Raw genomic sequence first — 15,961 nt, forward strand, 5'->3', positions numbered from 1 at the left:
GAGTAGATCGGCAACCTGCTCGACTGCAACCTTAAGACATGCGTGTTGGCAGCTCTCCTCCCCCCCCCCCGGCCCACCGCACCGCCCCCCTCCTGCCACCCGTTCTGGGGAGCTTAACCAACCGCCGACCGTCGAGCGAGCTTTTTTTTCAGTCGCTCCCCGAACCCGGCCCTGACTGCAGGCGCGTAAAAAAAGCTCTCGGGGAGTGGCGGCGTGTTCGAAGGCGTGTAAAACGAAGGCAGGTTCAGGAGGCTTCCAGCCTGCATGAGAGACGACCATCTCAAGTTTTTGGAGATGGCACGGATTTATTTAAAAAATATGTTTTTCCTTTTTTCTCGACTTGGAAGAGGACAGATGAATGCTAAATGGAACTATGTCGACGGTGTATGTCGGCAATCACATAACTCGTTTACGGTGTTTGAAAATCTCCGCACCCATGCTATTTTTTTAAAGGAGAACAAATGACATCATTCCTTGAAGTTTTTGCAGAATTTTCTTCACACAGAGAAGAAAAATCTCGGCAGTCTTAAAGAATTGCCGTCGAGTAGTTTTCCGTTTAAAAAAGGAAGTATGACAGGAAGTCTACCAAGTCGCAAACCGTGTTATGTGATTGCCGACTTACACCGTCGATGTGTAAAAATGAGTGAAATCGGAAGAAAGAATGTGAATATGGCTTGCGTGTACCATAGTTCATTTTAATTTCCTAAATAGTTCCTTTTAACATAAATGTGCCCCATTGAGGATTGTTATCTGATGACCCAGAACTTTACATGTTAAGATAGGATTTTTTATTTCATCCATCCATTAAATATAAAATTCGGATAGATGGAAAAGCTAGAAAAACTAAAATATACAGCATTGAAATGGGCACTTAAAGGTGGTGGCTTAAGTTTTTTGTATCATCGACAAAACCGATAAAGGATCTGAAACATCTATGCTCAGTTTTTTATACACTTCGTCCTCCAATATACTCGCAATAAAGTCTATCTATTCTCATCTTCAATATGGGAAGAGAATATCATTATTTTCAACTGCTGCGAAAACATTGATCACCCTCTTGCCCGGAAAATTCGGACAATTTTACACATTTTCAGAGATATTTTGAAGTTTTGCCATCCCAAGCAAATGTTGCCTCCTCCAATCAACGTCTGCACTGAAAAAAATAATCGGTGGGATTTACCAGAGTTTGGGTGTTATTTACCATACTGTCTACTTGATTTTTTACACAGTGAAGCTGCAGCATAGTTACCAATATACCGGTATGGTAAATAACACGATACGGCTGACACTATGCGACACAGTGCCAGTGTGGCGTTCCCGACTGACTAGTATGGTAATTTCAAGCATCCAGATGCTGCGACAAACCTTGTAGATTCTAAAATCCACTCATCTTATATTATTAAATGCTTTTGATGAAAGTCGTGGATATTTTACTTACATCTTACTTTTAGAAATTCCGTTACATACACAATCAATGGCAGTTAAAGACAGTTTCAACGAGAAATAGCAGATAATTGCTTCACTGATTTCAAGTAAATGATACCAAAACCATACTTGTTATTCGCGTTAAGGTATCATTTACAGACTAAATCAGATCCACGGAAAATTTAATTGCATATAATAAATAGATAGTTCAAAATATACCCCACAAAAAGACACTACATGAAAATCCAATCGCACGGTTCACGGTGGGGCAGAAGCTGCCAAATTTTGCTTAAAGTTACAGTTAAACATCAATCCCACGCACATTTGTCTCTTCATCTGAGTATGTTGAGCTTCGAAAATTTTAACAAGAATATAGATATACCTACGAACGAAGTATTCAAAAATCACTTCTAGTCGATTATTTTCAAATTACTTCCGCACTTTTATGTTTTCGAAATGACTTTACACAGAACCGATATTCACTGGATTGCAGAACAACTTTGCGAAGGTTTTCAAATTTTCAGGATTCCTTCACTTTGCAAGCCAGATTCATTGTAGCAACTCCTAACCTCCAGAAATTGGTCGATACGAATAACGAAAAAATCTCAGAAAATGTATGTGGCAGATCAATATAGATAGATTCGAAGAGAAGACGGTAGCTTTAGGGACAATTCGAACACAAATTTGGGCAAATTACGCGTGGATTCACATGGATTAATATGGATCAATAAAACACAGCCACGGACTCCGACCCTCAACGTGATAAATTTATAACTGACAAACAGACAAACGAAAAATGGCGGACCACAGACCGCAGCGCAGTCAAGCGGGAGCTCTCACCACGCTGACTATACCAGTATGGTAAATTTAACCTACCAACACCATGATCAGTCGCATACAGATGCCTACAGATATCAAACGCAAGTGTTACCATGTTATTCCATACTTTTAACTCATCGTATGGTAAAAAATACCCAGCTGATGGTGAGAAATACCTAAACGATGGACAGACACACCTAACTGATATTTACAATCCGGGTATGGTAATTTTTATATCGAGTATGATTCTCACTTTCATCTAGATGCTTAAATCGACCATTATTTGGCTTTTTATCACCATATTTTTTTTTACTATACCATTATGGTCAATCCCACTTCCACTTTTTTTTCAGTGTGCCGTTCTAAGATTTTACTCAAGTAGCGCTTTTCTGCCGCGCTGAAGAAGAACACCGCATGAGCCTTCAGACATTGCCAAAAATCCCCTGATGAAATATTTATTTTTGTAGGAAGTTGAGCATATTTTCTCTTGAAATTCTCCAATATTTTGGATTCTATTGCGAACAAAATTGTCAAAAAAATTGGAAGAAATATATTTACCGTTTTCCCTGTAAATTTCGCTTTTTCCTGGGGGAAATATGTCAACGTCTAAGGGCCCATACGGTGTTTTTCCTCACGGGAGTGTTACTGGCACAGTTTATACGCATGTTAAAACTGCTGCCAAAATCTAAACATACTATGATTCACTTGTCTAATCTCATATATTATTTGTCTTTTTTAACCACTGTACTAGAGATTTAAACTCGTTCTAACCTACTTGCCTAATCTAATTTGTACATTGCCTTTCTCATGTTTCACATCTCATTATTCTGTGCTTGTTGCTTGATTAACTTTGACTAACTCTCTCTCTGTTTGCCTCTTTTCTTTTTCCTGCTGCCTTTGGATCGGACCAGAAACGCGCTAGCGCGAATCTAGACCCACGCGCATTCGAAGAGTGCTGGGCAAACCTTCAGCGAGTGAGTTGGCTTCTGTCCCGTTGTGTAGAGTATTCTTCCACCATTCTCATTTTCCCTTGATTGCCTTTTTCTTTTCAGCCTTTGCCGCGCTTTTGTCGTCGTCATTCGGTTCCCGCAAAAAACGGAAGAATAGGGCACGCCTCCGGAAAAAAGGGGGAAATCTTTGTCGTATTTATGAAGCAGTCGATACTCCGCTTCGACTTTGAGGAAAAGACGAGCTACAATTTTATGTGGGGTGGTTTCAATCAATACGCAATTTTTGTCAACACCTACGGATTACGAGTATAAAATTTTTATTGGAAAAAGTGACTTGATGAAAGCATAAGTAACCTTGAACCTATATGGCATGAATTGATTTTGAATCTTGGACTCTCGGGACACAAATCTCTCAATTTCCTGAAGTATACAAAAACATCTTGAACATGCCTTGTTTGTCATGACCCAATAACATTCCTATTAAAAAAAAAAAAAAAAAAAAAAAAAAAAAAAAAAACATAAGGGGTGCTTCATCGGAAAAATCGAAAGTTCTTCAGGAAATTGACATAGAAAAAGTTTGTATTTTCACTATTTTTAAATTTACTTTGTCCGTTGGTTTTAATGATTTTGAGCCGAAAGTACAAGAAAAATATTCTACTGCTTAAAAATGGAATTCTTTGTTCTTAAAATATCGAAATGAAGTGTAGGAGTTTCTCTTTTAGCAGGAATAATTGCATTGCATAGTATGGCCGCTTATTGAATTATAACACGGAAAATCGAACCCATTAAAAAAGAAATTCGGATTAGATACATTTTAGACCGATAAAATTCAAAACAAAATTAATTGTTATTAAATCAAAACCGCACTTAATTATTACGAAAGGTTACGAAAGATACGAGTAGTTTATGAACAAACTAAATTAGTCGATAAACACAAAATCAGGAGCTTATCTTGAAATAATGACCGATAAAAAGTACGTAGAATACTCAGGTCCCTTGAAAGCCTCAGCGAGAGCCTTTGTTTTCAAAGGCAAGGAAGGCTGAAAGTTGCAAGAGGTTCATAAAAACGCCGAGAGATGGCGCCAGCAGCATCTAATTGACTTTGATTCACCCTACCCTACGGACGCCCTGGTGGTCACGAGCCGAACTTTTATTGAGTAAAAGATTAAAACACGGAGTTGAGGCCCTTGCATAATTCTTGCCTATACGGTTCTTGGATTGCGAGTTGTTTGAGAGAACTTTCTCACTGGTTCTTGTGCATGCCAATCAGAAAACAATTAGAAATTATTCATGTAGAGTCCTTCTTTTTAACATGTTCTTGTCCATTAGGTATTCAATAATTTATCATTACTTTTTTATGCTCATCTTCATCTGCTTACAATACATTTTTCTCGGTTCTTCCTCTCGTCACAATAAAGAGGAGTAAATACATTAAATGAATGAACGAAATAAATTTACTTTAGAGCACCGTTTTCATTGGCTCTTTGGAGGAATAATGCACGCTACAGCTGTTTTGTCTGAAACTATATACATCATTTTATGCGCTATTACGGCTTTCTCATGTCTTTTTTCATAAGAATACGACGATCTTGCTGATTTAGCTATTTCTGTGATTTCATTCGGAAGAGATAAGACGAATTTTGAAACAAACTCGATTACGAAAATTCGAGGGTTACAGCTCTCTTCGTTATCACGACAGTATTCATAGGCGGATTCAGCAATTCGGCAACATCGGATCTCCTCCATCTAAACCTATGTTAAATAATCGATTCTTGTCGGAACACCTTGCCCCTCCGGAAATCGATACATTTCCATGGGTTCAAACGGAGAAGAATCAATGTTGCCAATTTGCTGGATCCGGCAGTGGCAGCATTCATGTATCAGAATGCTTAAATTCGTACTTTGTCCACTGGTCCATTCCCCATCGCATATCTTCAAAGGTAAATCCGCGACGTTTAACACTCTTCCAACTAGGAACACTGCCGTACTAAGGAAAAACGCCGTATAAACCTTCAGGCGTTGCCAAGTTTCCTCCGATAAAAACCGAATTTACCGGGAAAATTGCGAATATTATTTTCCAAAATTTTCAGACACTTTTGTACTCAATTTAATCTAAAATATCTGAAAATTTCAAGGAAAAATATGCATGAATGTTCTGGAAAATACATATTTCATCAAGGGAAATTCGGCAACTCTCGAATGTTCATATGGCGTTTTCCCTTAGCACGGCAGAACACTGAGCAGGAGATGCTCCAGAAGATCTCCCATCCCGGGGTGAGACGGGCGGAGGGGGACGGGGGAGGGTCGGAGGCGGAAAGAATCGGAATCTGAAAGAGGACGATTGGCCGTCATCAATAAGTTAGTTTATAGAATCTAAATAAGAGCGGTAAACCGGTTCGGGCCTTAAAGGGATCGCGGGATCGGGCGTTCGCGATCGGGCGGTCGGCTCGTCGGACGGTCGCGCTCCGCATTACCTCGTCTATTTGCATTCATTGTTAACCCCCAAACGGAGAGTCATTGCACCCCCCTTGCCCCCCCCCTGTTCCCCCTCCTAGCCCCCGTGCTTGTCGGATGGCACTGGCGAATCGGAAAAAATCCACCGGAAGATCCGAATTTTTTCGCACGACCTCCCAACCGCGGCCCGATTGTATCGGTGCATCTTCGACCCATCGAGAACGCGATGTTGCCGCTCAAGACGGGAAAAGTTCGGCCAGTGCGTGCGGAAAAATGAACTTCGGTTACACGACGAGCCGAATAGCTCAGTAGGCTCTTTTCGGTTCGGAGGGCTGAGCAGAGCCTCAAGTTGAGGGAACCGACCGCTTTTGGCGGATCCAGCAAATTGGTATCGTCGTTTTTTCTCCCGTTTAAACCCATGGAAATATATCGATCCTTGGAGGGGCCTGGCGCTCCAACAAGAATCGATTATTTAACATAGGTCAAAATGGAGGAAATCCGGTCTTGCCGAATTGCTGCCGACCGGTTCAGTCGACGTGACTGAAATTCAGTTCATTGAACGGAAATGAAGCATTTGATCCAAACGGTTTCTAAGAGTCTTTTGGATGATTAGTGGCAATTTGATTAAGAACGAAGAGTTCTTTCAATTAAATATACCGTTCCGACGCTAAATGAGCCAATTTTCTCAAAACTTCATTTTTGCACTTAATTACGGCTTCTCTTCGTATGGTTTCCGTGTTGGTGTACATTCTGTCGGAAATCAAGCCCAGTGGCGAGGCGTGACTGATCGACTATCGAAATTTCCCCATTTGAAGCTGTGAGAAAGAATCGATTATTAAGGTATTCGTTGCAAGCACCCTATCTATCGATATCTTTCCATAGGTTTAAATGGCTGAGCAATCGATACATCGCAGAGCACACCACAAGACTAACAAGAGGCGAGCGCGTCCGAATTTTTCACACCGGCGAAAAGGGAAGGCAAAAACAAAGCAGCAATGCGAGTGACATAAAAAAATCAGTCCTGTATCGAATTCAATGATACTGAAGATTGCTCTCGTATTTAGGGCCGCCCGCAGTTGTGTGAAAACTAGATGCTTAGCAAATACTCGTTTGTTCGGGACGAAGCCCGTCCGAAAAAAACCGAATGTTAATTGTTACCGCGGGATGGAGATCCGTTCCGTATTTTGATACAGCAGTTCCGCTTTCCTGAAGGGATGTTTTTTTCGTCATCCGCTCAACAAATACAGGTTCCAAGCGAGGGCTCCTTTAACTGCGGTTGAAACAAAAGCTCCGTAAAAAATAGTGCAGACAATTAGAGACAGGTATCTGGAGCGCACAGTTGCGACGTGGTGCAATGGTACGGCAAAATATATTCGTTCTGACTCTTTTTATTTCTACGTGGTACCTAGGCTTTTTCTTAAAATTATAACAAAACTTCGTTTTCGGTTGCTCGTGATGATAGAAAAAAATATTGAGCTTTTAACCGATTTTCTTTTTAATAACGGGTAAAATTAGGCCATGCTTAAAAAAACAATGTGCGAGAGAATGCTTATACTTACTACCTTAACATGATGATATAGCAGACGTTTCGGTCATGACAATGCCTTCATCAGTGCACTCTATCATAATTTATCAAATTTAGCAAAAAATTAATAAGTAATAATTTTTTTATGAAACAAGCGAATGATTATCAAATCTAAGCGTCCTTCCTTCTCCGTTCCTTCCTTAATTCCTTCGTTGCCTTTTTCATCCTCCTTTTTTTCGGGTCAAGGGGGGGGGGGGTGCCTCTCCTGAGGGCAAAAAGCAGCTACATTAATTTTTAGGGAGGAATCAAGTGCAAAATTGGTTCAGTCTCAAATTTTCTAGTGGTAGAAATCAATGCAACAAAAGGAACCAAGGAGCCAGGAAGAAAAGAGAAGAGGGAAAAAATGTGGTTATTTTTTGGTAAACTCGATCCATGTTGAATTTAAAAGCCTCATTACTTCCATGCATCTTTCCTCTCCTTCTTTTACACTCTTTTGTCTACTCTCTCCGTCGGATTAAAATGAAGATTACGTAAAGTGCCACCTACTTCTTGAGAATGTTTCAACGCCCACTTTAGTCGTCCTTGAGAATTTTTAAAAGCACAGTCGAACCAAATCCAAAGCGAATGCGTGACGTTCATTACATCCAACTTTTTAATCAGTTCTCTCTCCTCTCCACCTCTCGCCTCTCTGCGCTCTCAAGCGCCGTGAGAATCCAATCCGTCACACGGAAGTTGACTTAGCAATTATTATTTCTTTTTCTTTCTCCCCGCTCGGGTCACTCAAAGCTTGGCGAGTGAAAAATGTTCCCGAGGAGGAAATATAAAACACACGTACAGTGTTTTGTGCTTTATTGTTTTCTGCACGGAACCCCCGAGAAATGACTATCATCGGAAGGTGCACCGCCGTTCCGGACAAAAACCGCACAACTGATTAGGGTTCGCACCGGGGTTTACGCGGTTCTGAACGTGGGCGGGCGAGGGAGGCGGAGTATCGAACCCTGCCTATCAAATAAAAAATAACGGATCAGAAAAACCGGAGAGGGAAAATGAATAATAATTTCGATATAAAATTACAATGGGCGCTATTCTCGAGGAATAACGGTTGAAAGAGTTTGAAATATGGTGCGGTGACATGCTACCGAGTGAAAAAAGAAGGAACACGGGAAAACCGCGGAGCGGAGGAAAAACTTCCGCGGGATTTTTTTATTTTTTATTATTGTTGCGTCTTTCGTTCCTACGACCCCACTTCTTTTTCCGCCTTCGAGTCCGTACTTCGTATATTTTTACGTGGGCGGGTTCGTTTTCTTTTATACGAGGCTTAGCGCACTTCCGGATTGCTCGGAGTTTATGACCGAGAAACGGACGGATTATTTTTTTATGTTTTATTTATTTATCTTGTAAAACCTCTCCTCTTTTTTTTCAAAAGTATGAGCCTTCGTAAACTATCGTTCCTAACTGGCGCTCCTTTCTATATTGTATTGACTTTTTATCTCTAAAACCAATCGGTAGCTATAACTGCGGTCTCAATTTCGACGCTTTCAAATTTAAGCATTTTTTTGGAAAAAAAAGCAATCAAAATTGTGGTCTTATGTTTTCTCTATACTGAGAAAAAATTATTGTTATAATTACCATATCAGTGGTGTTCAATGTGAACTCTTAATTAGTAGTTGCCATGACCAATAATAGAAATATTTTTACCATTAAATGGTAATTTTACCACCGCACACTTGTGAAATTTCGATTGCTCCAGTAAAGATATCACTATTATAGGTTATGGCCACTACTAATTCAGAGTGCATATTGAATACCACCAATATGGTAATTATAACCATAGTTTTTTTCAGTGTAGTTTTTATTCGTCATCCTACACTGATTCTGTTAAATTCTTAAGCCATAAAGACAAGTTTTTTGTTGTAAAAAGATAAGTTTTCGCTAACCTTTTGAAAACTTGCAATTCATAAAATTATTTTGGGATGTACTGAATAAATTGCAGAATCCAGCGCATGAAGTTGTTTTTTCACCGCGCACCGAACTGAGGCTTGTACATTTTAAGGGACAGCAATAATATAGCTGAAAAATTTTACTAGCTTCTCATTAAAGTTTCAACCTACCCTGAAAGCTAAAAATTGACATTATTCCCTTCTCCAAAAAGTTTAAGACCGATTCTTCTCAAAATAATTTCTCCCCTCTGAAATGTATGAGGACTCGGTTTCATGCGATGCGCTTAGCAATTTGAAATGGGAGATTATTTCCACTCGCTTCTGACTCTATCTTTTTCATTCGCTTTAAACTCGATATTTTTCTCTAGTAATCACCGAGATCCCGAGAACACATTGCAAAAATGCAAGCCAACCGTAGAGCATCAACGATCTATTGCCCTAGTCGGCCTGACATCCGTAAAAAAGAGAGATAAACTTAAAACCGAGGAAAAGTGTGTCCTTTTTCTTTTTCTTGAGCGAGTTTTTGCTCGATTTTTTTCTTCTTTTTTTATCATGACGAGAGAGATGGTGGCGTTGGGTGCAAGGGGGGTGGGTGAGACGGCCGGCGCCCGAGAATTTAGGTCGGTGAAGAATGGGTTAATGAAACGAAATGCAGCTCTGGCGCATAAGCAGTGCAGCGACGAAGGCGTCTATCGCCTCTTATCAATGACACTCCAAATGATAAGAAGCCGCGAGTCGTCCAGCCCAGCGTCAGCCGGCGCCCGCTGCTGCCAATTTTGAATTTAAATCCCGAATTTTAGGGTGACTCCACGGTTCCAGCGGACTGATTGTTGGATTTGATAGACAAAGCAACAGACAAAGTAGTCATGTGGAGTATGGAACAATCCTATTGGTTGAAATGGGTGATTCTTACAGGGCCGGATTAAGGGGGTGGCCACATGGGCCGCGGCCCATGGCGGCAAATTAAGGGGGAGGCAAATGTTGTAATTTTTTCAAATGTAGGTATCAAGAGAAAAATCTGATTCAGAAAAAAAATCAAAAATGAGGAGAGGCGAAAAAATCTCTCATATCCTGAGAGTTAAAGTATAGTAATTTCAAATTTGTTCGTCTTTCGGTGATACAAGAGACAGCGCCTTTCATTAATCTAGTTGAGAGAGAAACCAAAACTCGCAATTTAGCTTGGAGCGGCACGGCGCCGAGAGCAATGATGACGAGAACTTGAGATGGAAAGGAGAAGCCCTATCGGCGCACCGGTCAGCATGAAACACGTATTAGCGCCTACACGACTCCATGAATACTTCCCGCATTGCGTCAAACGTAGTGCGGTCAGCAGCGGTTGGCGTGAAACTCATAGTGCCTACAAGACTGCATGAATACTTCACGCATTGCGTAAAAAACAGTGCGGTCACTTGGTCAGCAGCGGTCAGCGTGAAACGCATAGCGCCTACAAGACTATAGGGATATGTTTGATACGAATTAGTTGCTGTCAGTTCAAGGGGCCGAGTAGGCAACTATTCGTACTCTACTGTCGTTATTTACATACTCTGTTAATTGAAGGGGCTTTATAACTGGAAAGAACCTCCTAAACTGTTAGAAGTTTTTCATTTTGCGCGGTCTCAGTGCCTCTGTCGGGCTCAGCGCGGTAGCGTGCGGCGTCCGGACGGTCGTTTTGATGCAAAAACTAATCGATGATAATTTTATTCTGTGTCACTGACCGTCGCAAAGCCGCGGCTCCCATGCTCCCAGCCGGTTTGCATTATTTTTCATCGGGACAATGTCTTTTAAAATTTTAAATCGACCTCGAGATCAGCTGACGAAAACGGCCTCCAAGCGGCTCGGGCATTTCCAGCCCGTTGAGGCAGGTCGGGGCCCTCCAATTTCCTGACCTCCGACACCGTGGCGTCCAACTTCGGTTTGGACACCGAGTCAAATTCGCCCGGTCATTATTCGCACGAAAAAAATATTGAGTGGTGATTCAGCATTTATAGCGTCAAACAAATTTGAGACACGTATCAAATCCTGATTTTATATTTAAAAAATTGCAAACTCAACATTGAGTTTGTTCATTTAACCGACGTAGTTCATTGTGGACGTAGTTAAAGTAGCATTTTCCCCCTTTTTTAATTTTTAAAATCAGCATTTATACTTGTCGCACATTTTTTTAAAAACAATTTTCCGTGCGCGTCTTTTGATAACATTTTTCAAGCCACCCATGTGCTATCGAATAAGTCGCAGGCAAACTACCAAATTTTTGTTATTCTTCAAAAGTTTTTCATTTGCGCATGGAGAAAAAAATTCCGTTTTTCGGTCCAAGTGACCGAATTTTTCGGTCGTGGAAACCAGTGGCGTGTTGCGCTTCGCGATACTTCAATTGATCTGTCATTTAAATCCATGGGAAGGAATCGATACACAGGGTGATCGCAACGAACACTTTAATAATCGAACTTTTACCATAGCTCTAAATAGAGAAATATCGATAATCTATCATTCATGAACCACCACCATCGGTTAGAAACCGAACTTTTATTCATACGTTTGGGCCACGAGGGGGGGAGGGTGGTCTTAAAAATTAAACCATTACATTGCAATATTGAGTAATTATCGGATTTAATACACCCGGATTATCGAGGTACTCGCGTGAAAAAAAGAAAAGAAAAGAGAATAACATTGACTCCTCCTCGCAAACGTGATAGCTGAAAATTGTGGGTGGGCTTTCCTGCAAAAAGAAATAGTGTTTCCAGGCTCATAAATTAATGTCTTGCAGGCGGACGCCGCAGAAAAGATTATAAATAGTGAGCTAACCGTGTTGCCAGGTGTGGCTCGGGGTAATTAACCGCAATGACCATAGCTTGGAAAACTGGGCTCCAGCAGGCCAGGGTAGCTAAATATGCTCGACTCTTCATGGCAGGCTTAAGTTATCGTCGAAGTGTGCCTAAGTTCTTTGGACGGATATTATGATATTTTTATGACTTTTAGATACTCCAAAATCAATTGTCTTATCAAATTTGTTTTCTTTCAAATAACTCGTCTGCCAGCAATTTATTCGGCGCTTACCCAATGATAAATCTTTGACCAAGGAAGAATTTCAAAGTATAACACAAAAGTGTTACAGCTCTCAAACATAAAAATGTTTACATTAATTCAAGACAAGGAATCACCCCCCTCCCCCATTATGAAACCTACGGTATATACAATATATATTCTCTTTTACTCATTACTGGACCACATTTAGCGATGAGAAACTACACTCTCTGGCTCAGAGTAAGAACAACGCCCGTTCACTATTAGTTCCTCTATGCACATGAGTGTTTTTATGGATGATCTGGGAAAACTTGTTGAATGAATCTCCATTGGATGCAACCAACCAGAATCAGCCTAGCTTCATTTTTGGGTGTAAATAAATTTTCTCTTATGTATCATTTTTTTTTTTTCAAAACAAACCGAAGAACTAACGCATCAAAATTTTCTCCGTTTATTCGATAAGTTTACGAATAATACACGAACGAAGTTTCAAGTAACATTCCTCTTTAATTCCTAGTGAATAATGAACGGTAATATCCCCTATGCGTTTATCCGGGCATTTTTTCGTACATTTAATGAGCTCTGCATGACATTTTGATAAAAAAACACGCCCTGCGAAGTTTACATTCTCACCCAGTGTACTGCTATGCTAAGGAAAAACGCCGCGTGTTAGCATTCTGATGTTGCCAAATTACCTCTTGGAAAATATATATTTCGGATGGAAGTTGTGAATATTCTCCCTTGAAATTTTCACAGATATTTCAGAGTAAAATGCGAACCAAATTGTCCGAAAAATGGAAGGAAAATTTTAACAGCTTCCCCGATAAATTCGTATTTTATCAAAAGAAATATGGCATAGGCTAAAGGCTCATACGACGTTTCTCCTGGGCACGGCATTATATATTGGTCCATCCCCTGGCGTGGCGTGCTTTGCGATCTATCGATAGTTCCCCATTTGAAGCTGTGGTAAATAATCGATTATTAAGGTGTTCGCTGAGAACACCCTGTTTATCGATACTTTTCCATAGGTTTAAATGGTCGATCAATCGATATATCGCAAAGCACGCCACGCCACTGGTCCATCCTCATATCCTTCGTCATTAGCATCAGAGGAGGCTGCCTCTCTGCTTGGACCCGAACGGATCACAAGCTATGCAAATCCGAATGATGACGTCACAACTGTAGCGATTCACCAGGCAAAAACCGCATATTTACATTGAGCCTGGTTGGAGTCACGCGTTTTAGGCGGCTGCGAGGTAGCGTGAGACGCGTGACGTGGAAGATGAGTCCGTGACCTACGTCAATGTTTGCGTCGCGCTGGGGTCCCGGGTCCCTATGAATAATGAATATAGAGCCAGCTCGAGCAAATGCACCTACTAACGGTCAAAACGGAGCGGGCGTTAATGGACACTCGCCGAAATTGTCTCTGGATTTTGGTTTTTCTTTTCTTTCACTGGAATAAAAAACACATTGGATCTAGAGTCCAGACTCTTAAAAACATCGACAAGAAAAAATACTCTTGATTCAATTGGATTTTTGCTTAAATCAAGAACCAAGCCTCTTAATTTGAGCGCATTTCCTTTTGATTTAAGCTTCGATCTGATTGAATCAAGAGTATTTTTTCTTGTCAATGTTTTCAAGAGTCTGGACTCTAGATCCAATGTGTTTTTTTTTCCAGGGTTTTACAGGCGATTATTATTCGCTTTTTCTCGCTTCAAACTTGATACAACTTGGTCCCTCTCTATTGAGCATGCACGGTCCAAAGGCTGCCACTCAGGAAGAACGCCGTATGAACCTACGGAAATTGCCAAATTTTCGCAGATAAAACATGTATCTTTAAGGGAAGATATGTATATTTTTCCTTGAAATTTTAAGATATTTTAGATGGAAAGAAAATTATCTGAAAAATTGAAGAAAAGTATCCAAATTTTTTCCATGTAAATTCGTTTTTTATCGAAGGAAATATGACAACGTCTGAAGGCTCATGCTGCGTTTTTCCTAAAGCACGGTAGAATTAACGTCTTACATAATGACTGGAAAAAATTGGGAAAAGAAGTCAGGGGAATGTAATCGGCAATGAAAAGAGTTTCAAATAAACGAATGGAACTCTCAGGGTGAAACCGCCCAAAAATTGCAATGAGCACGTCAGAGAAGTCTGAAACTCACTGTTCAACACATAATTTGCTTTGCCCTAAAACTTACCGTAAGAGTCGAAAAAGGCATCGGGATGATTGCGCAACAGGCGCGCCCAGCGGGTTGTTGCAATGTTTCAAATCCTGGAATACATTCTTCCCCTATTCGACGACGGGTATGTACTGTGGAGAGATGTTTACCACTACTTGTAAAAACAAAATCTGATTTAGGAAGCAGAATTTAAATATTGCGAATTCGTGATGAACGTGAAAAAACAATATTACGATACACCTCCGGCAAACCAGGATTCAGTCGTAGAATACCTAGATTTCATATTAATTTTTTATTTGTTTGAAAACCTAAAATACTTTTTTAATTTTTCCTAACTATACAGAATATTCACCGGAAAATTTCCCTCCCTCAGTCAACGTAAACCGTCAAAGAATTTGACCTTTATATCAAATGCAATCTGGCTGATGTTAGCATGAAACTGCAATCCATTAAGATATTGATCAATTTTGACCCATTTCTCGAGTGACAATCGCAGAAAGCACTCTGGACATTGAGAGCCAGTCGGGTTCATCAAACTGATAGTCGAAACAATGACGAACGCAATTTTTTTCGCGAATAAATGTAGAAATTAATTGACTAGCTAATAGACGTAGCGTACAGGACGCTCCGGAATGATGGAAAGCAAGCAACCCTTAATCAACTTCCAACCCTTCACCGGACTGCCCCTCTGACCCCTCCTTTCCGTGGAGTACCGACACGGCTACCCTATTCAGAAAACCTCATCTAAAGTTTTTTTGTTTTATTATATTATGGACAGGCATAATATTCTTTTTTCTGCCATTTCTTTCATCTAGTCCTGTGCGCGACTATTTTCTATGTTAAATCTAATCTCCCTTCTGTATATCTCTCTGCTCGCATTATAGTTCCCCCTCTCGCTGCAGTCTGCTCGCCGCTATTACTAGATATTAAACAGAACATCGTTTCAGTGCATATTCGTTCGGTCTCGACTATTTTTCACAACATAACCTCACTTTCTCGCGCTCTTCACACTCGTGCAATTTTTTTTTCGTGAAAAATTTCCCCCCGCCTTCCAGCCTTCTCCATCTTCGTCAATCGTCGAGGCGCGAAAATTAACGAAAATTTAAAATTTACGTGTGTTCGGAACTCTCGAGTTTCTCCTTGAGTGTCGTGTTGGACGAGAGGAATTAAAAATCGGATTTAAAATTCGTCGTTTTAGTGAACGCCGTTTCTCGTGAATCTTGAATCTTACATTCTGGTCACCTATCATCGTTTTAATAGTACAATTATTTGTGTGCCTTAAATATTCATCATACTATTCGCTTTAATTATATCTCATCAACTCGCATTTCGAAAAGAATTTGCGAACTTGCGATTGAAAATGATACTATCTGGTTTCGAAAGAAAATTTAATTCATAAAATCCGCTCATCTGAAACTGACAAAATGTGATATTTTCTTCTTTATACCGACACATGTGCTTAAAAAATACTTTCGTGAAGGATCCTTACTTCACCGTTTGTTCAAAAAGAAATTATGAATTAATATATGGTGAGATTTCTGTCTTTCTCCAATACTTCCCTTGAGTGTCATGTGTTCGGATTGATTTCTAAGGGAAAGATCAGAATGGATTCAACCCGTATTTTGTCGTATACTCTTCGAAGA

The 15,961-nt window shown here is 40.3% G+C and overlaps 1 protein-coding gene across 7 annotated transcripts in view; it reads left to right on the forward strand.

The window, feature by feature from the left end:
* Window positions 1-15,961, forward strand: part of dati (zinc finger protein datilografo) — a 169,018-nt gene that overhangs the window by 73,155 nt on the left and 79,902 nt on the right. For 6 of the 7 annotated variants that reach the window (XM_072299807.1, XM_072299806.1, XM_072299809.1 and 3 more), the window contains one exon: window positions 3,156-3,218. The exons of the other annotated variant lie outside the window; for it this stretch is intronic. In XM_072299807.1, coding sequence (XP_072155908.1) covers window positions 3,156-3,218 — 63 coding nt within the window. The remainder of the gene's footprint in view (window positions 1-3,155; window positions 3,219-15,961) is intronic. 7 annotated transcript variants of the gene reach the window in all.

Source organism: Bemisia tabaci, chromosome 4, assembly GCF_918797505.1.
Source record: "Bemisia tabaci chromosome 4, PGI_BMITA_v3".
In the NCBI taxonomy this organism is placed as follows: Eukaryota; Metazoa; Arthropoda; class Insecta; order Hemiptera; family Aleyrodidae; genus Bemisia; species Bemisia tabaci.